Source organism: Mauremys reevesii, linkage group 1 (assembly GCF_016161935.1).
Source record: "Mauremys reevesii isolate NIE-2019 linkage group 1, ASM1616193v1, whole genome shotgun sequence".
Taxonomy (NCBI): domain Eukaryota; kingdom Metazoa; phylum Chordata; order Testudines; family Geoemydidae; genus Mauremys; species Mauremys reevesii.
The window spans coordinates 196,085,956-196,099,177 of NC_052623.1; the positions used below are offsets into that span (position 1 = coordinate 196,085,956).

At 39.5% G+C, this 13,222-nt stretch overlaps 1 protein-coding gene across 4 annotated transcripts in view; it reads right to left on the bottom strand.

Moving 5' to 3' along the window:
* NECTIN3 (nectin cell adhesion molecule 3) overlaps window positions 1-13,222 on the bottom strand; it is a 118,430-nt gene that overhangs the window by 18,677 nt on the left and 86,531 nt on the right. For all 4 annotated transcript variants that reach the window (XR_005583781.1, XR_005583782.1, XM_039485361.1 and 1 more), the window contains exon 7: window positions 8,692-8,776. Coding sequence is in view for 2 of the 4 variants with exons in the window: in XM_039485361.1 (XP_039341295.1) it covers window positions 8,692-8,776 (85 nt within the window). In the remaining 2 variants the exon portion in view is untranslated. The remainder of the gene's footprint in view (window positions 1-8,691; window positions 8,777-13,222) is intronic.

Below are 13,222 nucleotides of genomic sequence, written 5' to 3' on the forward strand. Positions count from 1 at the left end.
ATAATGCCAGGAATTTGAGTTGTAAGGTGTTATTGCATGTGCGTTAGTCTCCATGTTTTTTGCTTAGAGTAATTTGCACGTATAAAAGAAAAAATTCAAGAACTATCTGGAAGTCTGGCTCAAGCGCTATATTCCATTTGAAAATATCAGCATTACAATTTTTCAGATGGAGCAAGACACTTTCTTATTTCAATACAGTGATTATTAAATAGGTTGGAATTGCAACGTGAGGAAATAAAGAGGCAAGAGTATAACCTGAGTGACATTTTCAAATCTGAAATTTTCAGCATTCAACATCTGCAGAACACTGACTTGTATCCTCGGTCTTTTAAGACCTTGAAACAGCCCTTATCCTTCAGATTATGCAGTGACACAGACCATTGATTACTGACAGACTCTTTTAGCATTCCAAGTGATTTGGGCTAGTGTATCCAAATATAAAAAACATGATTAATCACATCTGATTGGACTGTCTACCACTGTACTAAATGTCTGCATAGTTTAGTTCAATGTTATTATTCATACTCAGACTTTAAGGCTGGAAGGGACCACTGTGACCTCCTGCACATTGCAGGCACAGAACCTCACCCACCCACTCACTTGTGTAATAGACCTCTAATCTCTGAGTTACTGAAGTTCTCAAATCATGGCAAGTGCTGATGTTCAAGCCTAAACTTGTTGATGGCCAGTTTATATCCATTTGTTCTTGTGTCCTCTCTGTCCCTGGTATTTATCCCTCTCATGCATTTAGAGAGAGCAATCATTTCTTCCATCAGCCTTCTTTTGGTTAGGCTCAACAAACCTAGCTTGAATCTTATCTCCTACGGTAGATTTTCCATTTCTTGGATCATCCTAGTAGCCCTTCTCAGCACTTGTTCCAGTTTGAATTGATCATAAACATGGGAGACCAGATTTGCACACAATATACTACACGAGGTCTTACCAGTGCCTTCTATAATGGTACTAACACTTCCCTGTCTTAACTGAATACCTCACCTGATGCATCCTAGGACTTCATTAGCCTTTTGCATGGCCACATCACATTGTTGATCACAGGATGACTATGAGCAGCCAAGCAGATGTACATCTTTCTCCTACTCTGCCACTTCCCACTGATAAATCCCCAGCTTACAGTAAAAATTCTTGTTGTTAGTCCCTAAATGCATGGCCTTGCACTTTTCACTATTAAATTTCATCCCATTTCCATTACTCCAGTTTAGCTCATCCAGACCTGCTTGTATGATACTCCAGTCTTCCCCCATATGGGCAGTACCTCCCAACTTTGTCACCCGCAAGTGTTATTAAATTCTATTATCTTGATTTAGGGCTTGTCTTCACTACTGGGGAGATCAGTGCTGCTGCAATTGATGCAACAGGCAATTGATAAAGATCTAGTGAAGAACCACTAAATTGACGGCAGCGCTCTCTCCCGTCGACCCCGGCACTCCAGCTCCCCAAGAAAATTAAGTTATGTTGACGGGAGAGCGTCTCCCATCGATGCAGCGCAGTGAAGACACCGTGGAAAGTCGACTTAAGCTACGTCGACTCCAGCTATGTTATTCACATAGCTAGTGTAGCGTAACTTAGGTCGACTTACCCCGGTAGTGAAGACAAGCCCTGAAAGAAGTACAGGCTCAATAAATGCCAGTTATTCACCTGATTTATAGGCAAAATGATGATAATCCCATGATTACTCAAGTGCTGCGTGACAATTTCTGAATATGGCATTCTAGGACCAACCAGACTATACATTTTATAGGCTTGTCAGCCTGACATTGATCCCACATAAAGATAATGGAAAGGCTGATATAGGACTCAATAAAGAACTAAAGGCAGAAAATGTAATTAATGCAAATCAATGTGGGTTTATGGAAAACAGAGCCTGTCAAAACTGACTTGATTTTTTTTTTTTTTATAAGATTACAACTTTGGTTGATAAAGGTATAAGTGTTGATGTAATAGACTTCTGTAAGGCATTTTACTTGGTACCACGCATTTTGATTAAAAAAACTAGAATGATGGAAAATTAACATGGCACACACATTAAATCAGTGATACTTAATTAGATCTACCTGCAGGCCACTTTGAGAATTTTATCACAAGAGGTGGGCCATTTACACAGAGGGCTGACAGAATAAAAAAATTCAGCTGCCAATAAATAAAGACTGATTGCAACGTAAGTGTTAATCTTTTAATAAAGTTTATAAATCAACATTACCACTTGTGTTTGTGGCAATTTCTAACAGAAGAATAGACATGGACGATCTCTGGCAAGCTTTATGAAGAGTGATTTGTAGGAGGCCAGGGCAAGGTGCACGCACTGGTGAAGATGCTTATCTGTCAGGCGATCACAGTGTTTTTTTAAATCATATTTATGGTAGAAAACCCAGATTTGTGGAGGTATGTTGATCCAAATGTCATTAAAAGATAGATGACTAGATCCTGGCTATTCTGAAACTGGCCAGCATCTTGAATCCAGAAATCACGAAGTGCCACTACTCCGAATTTTTCCTTCAAAATAGTTGAGCTCTGGGGCCTTACAATTTCTAACTGAAAGGCACCTTTCATCAGCTGAATCAAGAATGTTGTTAGCTTCAGAAAGGCAAGGTCCATCAGGAGAGACAACAAAATGGATCACGAACAAATAAAAACAAATACTTTGGAATTTTAAAAATTCTGAAATCTCATTTTAAAATTTTTGCTCAGATGGTTAATGAAAACGATGCAGGAATTCCTAAAAGTTTCATCTATAGCTACTACACACAATGTGGGAAAGTGCAACATCTTTCCTGTTCTCTCTCAAAGATTCCTCTGAAAGGCACATACTTTTTCAAACAGATCCCTGACACTGCTTGCGTGGCCTTGAAACTGCAAGTTGAGAAAATTAAAGTGACCAGCAATATGGCACAAAAAGGCTACTTGTGATACAGGACATCATTCGTAAATTCCAGGACCTTGCAAGTCCTGTTCATCTTGTGTTTTGAAAGAAATTCTATTATTTCTTTCTGAAGTACACAAACCTCTCTAACACACTCCCCCTACTTAACCAGAGAACGTTGTCATACTGCAACAGGTCTCTGTATTTAGCCAAAATGTCTTGTAAAAAAGCTTTAAAAAGACGATGATGCAAGCTAGAATTAAGTGTATGTAGTTCACAAATACTCAATCTAATCTAATCACAAAAACATTGTTTTTTTCATGTCCCCAGACAATTTATCACACAGAACAGTCTGGTGAATGATGCAGAGAAGTATATTTAATGAAGTGTGTATTGCTGCCAAACGTGAAGCAAAGCCCTTCTCTTTCCCTGTCATGGAAGGACCTTGGTCTGTAACAAGCAAGTTAATGTTCTGCAGGTCTAAACCATTTCCCGCCCCCCACAAAAAAACTTTTTACCTTTTCACAAACGATCTCTCCTGTGGTGTAGGTTTCTAATGGTATTATGCACAAAGTTTTTTTTGTTGAAAATCATAAAATCTAACAAATAGCGATAGCTGGGCAGTGTCACTTAAATCACTTGATTCATCCACTGCAAAAGACCTGTATTTGGCATGTCTCACTAATATCTTAGGACTGACATGGCTACGACTCAGCAAAACTAAATACCAACCCTTGAGGTGGAGCGGACATGGATCGGGGTGCCTGATCTTGCTGTTCTACTAGGTTAGAAGCTTGGGAATATTGGAAGGATGATTGGTCCTCAGGATGAAGTGTAGGAGTTTGGGAACCAGAATGGTTGGGGCTAGAAGAGGGAAATCGGGATGACCCATGCCCTTTCCTGCCAGATTTTGCATAGAATGCATGGCAAGAGCAGCAGTGGAGGAAAGGCAAAGGAAAGTTGAACTGGTCTGACCAAGGAAGAAGCAGAGTTTTGCCCTGGGAGTGGCAACCTATGGCTTCTCTGGAGCAACTTGTGGTGCATTTCCTGTTTGCCTGAGGCATGAACAGATCCCTTGTTGGGGTTCCCCAGAGAGCAAAAATAATGCACAGTACCAAATAGTGGAGCTCTCACTCGTGGTTGACTGCAAAATGTCTGCTGTGAGAATCCGCAAGCACATTTTGCTTCCCTGAAAGATTGGCTGTTGATAGAGTAATTTGACTGCTGATGCACCAGTTTCAAAGGTGGACTGCTTCTGCACACAAGGAGGCAGATCTCGCTCCTCCCTGCTTGTAGATGTCATAACATTGTCTGACATTATAAAGACATGGTGAGCCTGGATGAAATGAAGAAAGGATTCACATGCTTTCCAGACTGCTTGCAACTCCAAGACATTTATGTGCATTCTGGACCCTCAAGAGGTCCAGGTACCTTGTGCTGTGTGGCTGTTCATGTGAGCTCTCCAACCTAACAGGGATGCATCTGTAATAATGCTCCTGTCCAGAGTGGAAGGGAGAAAAGAGGTTACGCACCTTGTGTAGTAACTGAGGTTCTTCAAGATGGATGTTCCTGTGGGTGCTCCTCTTTAGGTGTCTGTGCGATTTCAGGTGCAGGAGCACCTAAAAGTGGAGCACCCACAGGAACACTCCTCGAAGAAGGGACTCCCATGCATATCTGATGAGGATTTGTCTATCACAGCAGAGAAAATACTCGTTGACTGGAAATGTCACCAGGAGGTTCATGGAATTGCAATTTTGATAATATACTGACTGCAGCTGCGTTTGAAAGCAACGAAGATGGAGTCTTCTGACTGTGATGACATAGATGCATGAGGCCATATGACCTAGGAGAGAGAGACATGACTTGACCGGTACTTGAACATTATTTGTGACATGGGTGATGATAGTTTTCAAGGCCTGGAACCTGTCCTTGGGCAGATATGCTCTTGCAGTGATAGAATTTGAGGTTGTCCTGATCAAGTGCAGAAGGGGGAGGAGGGTCCCCATTTTGGGTCCAATTGAGGACTCATGGTCTTTTCCCTGAGGTATCTGTGGAGACAAAGTTCTCCCCCTTCTCAGGTGTGGCTGGAGAATGATTGGCAAAATACTGCACCTCGCCCTGATGTGGACTTCCCCAAGGTAGTACAGGCAGCGCTGGTGTTCATCACTGACCAAGAAGAATCGCAGGCAGGAAGCAGAGTTTGACACCTGAGCATAGTCTGGCACTAATCTAACCCTAATACAGCTATAAAACACTAACTGTAAAAACTCTTAAAACTGTTATAACTATGTTATTCGTATTTTGTAGAATGAAGCCAAAGCCATGGACACTGAAGGTTCTGACCCGGACTATGTGGTGGTGAGAAGGAACTGGAGAGGCAGACAGTGTGACCTGCCCTTTATTCCCTCAGACAGAGGCATGAAGTGAGCCAGATCACATGCACAGACCAATGGATGCTACTTTCAAATTCTCCAGCTCTGAATGCATGGTGTGTATGCAATACAGTGAGGACCAGCATTTGAAGGAGAAAGCAGTGATTCTTCATTAGGACCTTTAAATTTAAGACAACGGTGTTTGTAGTTCAAGTTCTTCTATACTTTCGGTCCAAACCTCCTCTTCTGCAAAGAAAATTTCCGTCTCAATATCTTAGAGATCTTTGAATAGGTCAGTGAACTAATGGATAAAGGATAAATGATAGTTCATTTCAGCTTCCAAAAATTCTCTGACAAGATCCCTCATAAGTTACCACAGAAAGTCCACATGGTCATAGGGTGAGAAAGTAAATTTTGTCATGGTTCAGTAACCGACTAGGAAACAAAGTCAAAAGTAGAATTAAATGGCTGATTTTTCTCATGGCAAAAAGGTTAACAGTAGAGCGCACCAAGGTTATATACCAGGGGTCAGCAACCTTTCAGATGTGGTGTGCCGAGTCTTCGTTTATTCAACTTAATGTAAGGTTTTGCGTGCCAATAATAAATGTTAACCTTTTTAGAAGGTCTCTTTCTATAAGTCTATAATATATAACTAAACTATTGTTGTATGTAAAGTAAATAAGGTTTCAGAATGTTTAAGAAGCTTCATTTAAAATTAAATTAAAATGCACAGCCCCCTGGACTGGTGGCCAGGACCCAGGCAGCGTGAGTGCCACTGAAAATCAGCTCGCGTGCGGCCTTCGGCACCCCTGTTATATACCAAGGCCAAGAGTTTAAAATATTTGTTAATAGTCTGGAGTAGGGAGAGAGGTGAGTAATGAGGGAAAAAATATAGTTCATACAGAATTATATAGATTAGTGAGAACCACAGAGGACTGGGGAATTTCACATGAACCTAAACAAACTAGGTTATTTGGCAGCATTACGGCAGGTGAATGCAATGTCAATAAATCAAAGAAAGGCACACTGTATAGAAAAAAAAATCAAGAATACTCTTACAACTCTCAAAGGTCTAAATAGACTTAACCTGCTCATGAAAGGGGCAGGGATGTCCTTGTTGGCCACTCAGTGAAGACCTCTACTCAAGGTAGATATATGGTTAAAAAAAGGAAATGATATCAGGATGCCTAAGGAATAGGATGGCAACTAATAAGGTTTTATATAAGAGCATTGTATACATCACTTGTGTGGCCTCACTGAAACAGTGGGTGCAGTACTGGCCACCACATCTCAAAGGAAGGTCTATTACAGAATGCAAAGGGGTTCAGAGAACAGTGATGCGAACAGTCAAGGGCATGGAAAAATATTAGGATTGTTTACCATAGAAATAAAAGGAATAAGAGCAGACATGATAAAATAAATTAAATAATGCATGGAATAGAGAAGGTAGATTGGGAACTTCTGTCCTCCCCTGTCTTATTACACAAGAACAAGTAGACATTTAGTGACAATATCAGACAGCAAATTCAAAATTGAATTAAGGAAATAACTTTTAACACAACCTGTGATTAGATTGTGAAACTGATTGCCTCAAGAAGTTGAGGCAAAGAATGTTCACTTTTAACAACGGACTGGACATTTATATCAATAAGAGTATCAGTTTTCATAATTAATACATTTTGCAAGACACTAAGCCTGGATGCTTAAAGCAATCTCAATGAGATATCAGGGTGAGACCGAAGGGGGGGGGGGCGGGAAGGGGCAAGAGGAGAGGGAGAACAAAGAAGTTTTCATCAGGCTTACAATGTTATCCGTCTTACAACTAACAGCGGAGTCTATAACTCCAAAATTAAGGACCTCATTATTTAGCTAAGGTGAAGGAAATGCCTTTTTTTTTTTTTTTTGGCAGAAATTTTCCTCAGGCAATTCTTGAACAAAAACTATAGAATGTGTGACCCAGGTGTCAAAGTGTTCAGTGTGACAATTGAGTCTTCTCCTGGTGTCCTATCATTCCAGTTGTGCTCATACAAAACCAAGATGAACAACATCTTGTCCTAAATCTCCATCACCCTTTTCTCCCCAGTTCACTTTAATAAGTCTTGTTGCTTTTTAACCCAATTTATTTAAGTGATTCTGTGTGAAAGAAAAAAAACAAAGGTCTAACAGATCCCTCATCCCTTATTTAAGGTACAAGACAGTCACGCTGGTCTCTCCCCTCTTAACACAACTAGAGTTTTATTTCAAGTTGTTCCAACTGCATCTTCTCTCTCTCTCTCTCTCTAACCTCGTTGCAGTAAAATGAGCAGTCAATATTCGAACAGTAGCATCTTGTGTATCAGTTTTCTTGCTTTATATGGCTAGTAAGTTAAGAGGAAGGAATTACAGAAAAATTTCAGCCAATAGACTGAATGTGTGAACTATTTTACAAACCTGTATCACAATGGAGCTTGATATGGTAAACCTTTAACATGAACTTGATTAAATACTATGGGTACTGAACTTGTGAACTGAAGCCCAGATCAGAGCACTCCTAGAATGAAACTCTAGGTACAGTGAAGTCAGTGGTTTTTCTGTCATTGACTTCAATGGGACCAGGATTTCACTCCTAGACTTTGACGTTCAAAATCCACATCCAGCCTCAATTTTGAGGCTCATAAAACCTCTACATTTTATGGGGTGGTTGGGTATAGTGCATTACATGAAGTGAAATACTAATATTTCCCATTGAGGATGCTTTCAGTAATGAATGTTAAAATTAGTTGTATGTATGTTGCCTAATACAGAACAAACTTTTCTAGTAAGTGAAGTCATCCAAGTCTGACTGACAGCAGAGTTGACTAGTTCAATTATGACAAAGGTACTCAGTGGCCTATGCCTGCCGCCCCATCACAGAAGCCATCATTGTAAGGAACCTCTATTACTGAAAGACCATACACTAGGTTAACAGGATGGCGACTCCTGTGGTTCTTCCATGTCAGGGGGCATTATTAATTCATCTGCGTAAGGAAGCTTACGTGGACAAACCATTAATACTTCTAACAATGCAGTTCTGTCCCCATCTTTTCAGGTGCACTAGAATGTTCTGGAGCATAAAATAACCAACTACCATTTATGAGTTATTTTGCTTTAGAGCAGCTACAGCAGTTTTGTTTAATATATGCCAATTTCAGCAAATTACAGCATTTCCATATAAAAAATAATGTATTATACGCTGAGAAAACAAATAGCTAATTAAAATTAAACCTTTTAATACTTCAGTAAAATAGTTGTTTCTTTCACTTAAGTTTAAATCAACAACTTCATGTAGCAGAAATCCAACATTAGTCAATTCCCATTACAAGGAGCTGTACATCTAACAATGAAGTAATATTGTAAGCAACATAATATTAGTTAGTACATACTTATTCTGTTTTGAAATGTTAAAATTACTCATTCACCTACCTGAAGAATGACATCTTTCTGAGATACAGAGAGTGCCCTTTCCTCATATGAAGGTGGTGGTTTGTGTGTGGGTGGAAGATCAATCCTGCATAAAGAGATTATACAGATTGACTTGGCATATTTATGAAGACCAAATGAACAGTAAAGTCAACCTTCTCCACAGTTAATACCTTCACAGAAACATTAACCAACTCAAAAATGCCCTGGATACATAGTCTACAGCTTTTGTTTCCTCTCACCACTAATAGATGTACAATGAAACTGAGTTTTGTAAACATAACCTATTGGCAACCACCAATTACATGCCCCTTTATAGTCTTTAACTCTAGTTAATCTTCATATGGTATGCATTCTTTGTAATCAGACTTGTATAAGAGATGTTTACTTTGAATAACTGTCTGCAGTACAGAAAAAAGTACAACTTATCGAAACAATGGGAATTATTTTATTTCTCTCTGTTTAGTTTAAAATTATGAGAAAGACTTCAGTGTAGTAAGAATCTTAACTATGAATACTCAAATGTTAGAGATATTATTTCTAGCTGAGGCCTGACCAGACAGGAGTAATTAAACACACACAGGGAGACCTCATTCTCTGGAAGACAGGATTAGGCAGGTAACAATCATTGGACTGAAAACAGGACATATGCACTAAATAAGTATATAGGTCAGTAAACTAAAAAGAATGTCTTAGTGAACTAACCTAAGAGGGAGAACACACAGGGAACTATTTGTTGTGAGCTACATAAGGGACAAATAAGCTAAGAATGTAGAGATGAGATAAAGAGGAAGTCGAACCATGGACAGAGCATGGATAGTATGTGCTGCGTGGGCATTGGTTCCCACAAAGTAACCAAGCCAATCCACAAATGTGATGTAATGTGTAGTAAATGCAAAGAGATGTGCAATATATATAAATAAAGTGAGAGGGTTTCTGTGCAACTTTGGAGCTGTGATGTACCCTGCATCCAGCCCCCTGTGTTCGAGTCTTATCAATTCAGCATAGCACTATTGTATGCCAAATAAAAATACCTAAGTGATGAAGTGGAACTGAGTTCTTGGGAAGCTGATGGAAAAAGGTCTCAGAGGGAATGCCAACATTATCAACCTTAATGAATTTTGTTAGATTTGAGTAAATCTTAAGGTAATTGCTTACTTTGAAAGGTACTTCTTTTCTTCTGAGAATACCTATTTGTGAACTTTCAGTAATTAAGATAAGTATTTCTACACAGAGAAGGAGAGAACCAAAAAAGTCAATGTGTTCTCTACTTATAATGTCTCCAAGTACCAGCATGGAAGGGGAAGTTGGAGCTCAAAATATATACCAAGGAAGGAGTGAGAGTGTAGGTGCTAGGCAACTGGAGGGGCTGTTAAATCTTTACTGTCCCAGAACAGCCAAAGTAAACTAGAATGATTTTAATAATGCATTGCAGACCTGAAAAAATAAGACTGAACTGCATTTGTCTATATTACTTTTCATTTAACATGTAGTTTAATGATTCTTTTAGTATATGAAGTCCTCAGTTAAGTCCCATCTGACTAGTACCTCATGGATTCATTTTTGTTCACATAATATTCATGATGATCCCACGAACTTCAACAGCAGTTAAACATTTGAGCCTAGAGTTTTGTTTTCTATGTTACTGTAGTGTGTAGTTCAACTATGAACAAGTGCAGCAGCAACCACCTACGAATGAAGATATGATTTATTGCAAATTTTCTACTCTATCCAGATAAACCTTTTGAAGGGACCTTGATTTTCACCAGATGAATCCTTGGCACATCAAACTGAGCACCAAGTAACTGAGAAACTTTTGAACATTTTGTTCCTTGTGCCTGGATTGGTTAAATATTTTAGTTTTTGATTAAGTATTTCATATGTAATGTTCCTGGGAAAAAAAACAACCACCCATTTTTAGTTTGTGTATAATCAATTTCATTTGAGGTACCCAGATAATTCCTTTAATTCATTGGGACCCAACCTTATTACATAGGATCTTAGCACAACATTGTGTGGGCCAAAACAGATTATACATATTTTTATAAGATTTGAAGTCACCTGTATTGATTTATATTTTAAGTTCAGTTTGTTTCGTATCTACTTAAATAAAAACAACCTCTATACAGTATTGTCTACTTACACACTTATAAAATGACGTAAACATGATGACAAAATGCTTAATGAATCGTCCATTAGTATATTGTGTTGAAGCAAGCCACGGGCTTTATGAAATGCTCTGGTGGCCTGTGTACGGCCTGCAGATTGGGCACCCTCATTTAATTGGCATCAATTTACATAATATAGCAGTTTAAGACTACGTAGATAGCTGATTTAAGAGTTTAATCCAAATGAAAGTCTAAGACATTTAAGCTACATATCATTTTAAGTGGTTAAATTTGAGTTGGAGAAGTATAAATTAAAGAATGAGGAAGATACACATTGTTGTTTATTGTCACATGGTACCTAACCATTTAAGTCAAAGAGCAACTTCTGACTTCTTAGCACCCTGTTTATATTAACTTAAATTCTATTGCTGCTTTTCCCCTTCAACATGAAATATAGTTCAACAGAAGAGTTGCAAGACATAAGGAATTCCCTTCATTTTTCATCTCTCTACTTATTTAGCTACATTTATAAGTCAACTAAGTTGTCTTTAAAAGCAACAAAGAATCCCGTGGCACCTTATAGACTAACAGACGTTCTGCAGCATGAGCTTTCGTGGGTGAATACCCACTTCTTCAGATGCAAGTGGTGGAAATTTCCAGGGGCAGGTTTATATATGCAAGCAAGAAGCAAGCTAGAGATAACGAGGTTAGTTCAATCAGGGAGGATGAGGCCCTGTTCTAGCAGTTGAGGTGTGAAAACCAAGGGAGGAGAAACTGGTTCTGTAATTGGCAAGCCATTCACAGTCTTTGTTTAATCCTGAGCTGATGGTGTCAGAAGCCTCCTACTGCAAGACAAACCCAAGAAAGAAACCAACAGGACTCCACTGGCCATCACATACAGTCCCCAGCTAAAACCCCTCCAGCGCATCATCAGGGATCTACAACCCATCCTGGAGAATGATCCCACACTTTCACAGGCCTTGGGTGGCAGGCCAGTCCTCGCCCACAGACAACCTGCCAACCTGAAGCATATTCTCACCAGTAACTGCACACCACACCATAGTAACTCTAGCTCAGGAACCAACCCATGCAACAAACCTCGATGCCAACTCTGCCCACATATCTACACCAGTAACACCATCACAGGACCTAACCAGATCAGCCACACCATCACCGGTTCATTCACCTGCACGTCCACCAATGTAATATATGCCATCATATGCCAGCAATGCCCCTCTGCTATGTACATCGGCCAAACTGGACAGTCTCTAAGGAAAAGGATAAATGGACACAAATCAGATATTAGGAATGGCAATATACAAAAACCTGTAGGAGAACACTTCAACCTCCCTGGCCACACAATAGCAGATCTTAAGGTGGCCATCCTGCAGCAAAAAAACTTCAGGACCAGACTTCAAAGAGAAACTGCTGAGCTCCAGTTCATCTGCAAATTTGACACCATCAGCTCAGGATTAAACAAAGACTGTGAATGGCTTGCCAATTACAGAACCAGTTTCTCCTCCCTTGGTTTTCACACCTCAACTGCTAGAACAGGGCCTCATCCTCCCTGATTGAACTAACCTCGTTATCTCTAGCTTGCTTCTTGCTTGCATATATAAACCTGCCCCTGGAAATTTCCACCACTTGCATCTGAAGAAGTGGGTATTCACCCACGAAAGCTCATGCTGCAGAACGTCTGTTAGTCTATAAGGTGCCACGGGATTCTTTGTTGCTTTTACAGATCCAGACTAACACGGCTACCCCTCTGATAAGTTGTCTTTAAGTCTTGTAACAGTGACAAAGCTTTAAACTAAATTTAGACTCTTTACATACATTTTAGTTGATATTCTTTTGTGTAACAAAGCCATACATATGTGTATGTTCGTTAGAAGTCCTTAGTTTAAGTTTGCTTAAATTCTATTTTGTCTTTTAAAGCCTACCTTCTTTTTAAGAACTTCTCATATGGGCATACTTTTGTGAGATAGTCACATCAATCATTGTGTGGGCCTAACTCATTTGGAGTTGACCTAACAGTCGTCACCTCCTAAAATTTGCTTTCCTAAAAATCCAAAGTCATTAAAATACTATTTTGGAGAAAAGGGGAACAGAAAACAAGGGGAAAGAGTGAAGTGATATTGATCGACACGTAGCTTTTAAGTAATAAGAGCTGCTATTTTCAAATGAGACATTCACCCAAATATTAAGTTAACTTCAATGGGAGTTGGGTACCTAGTTTCCTTAAGCCCCCCCAAAAAACCTGGCTCTAAGGGCTGGTCTACACTACCACAGTAAATTGATCTAATTTACACAACTTCAGTTACGTGAATAACGTAACTGAAGTCAATGTAGCTAGATCCACTTACCGCGGTGGCTACACTGCGCTATGTCGACAGGAGACCAGACCCAATAAATCAACACTAGCTGTA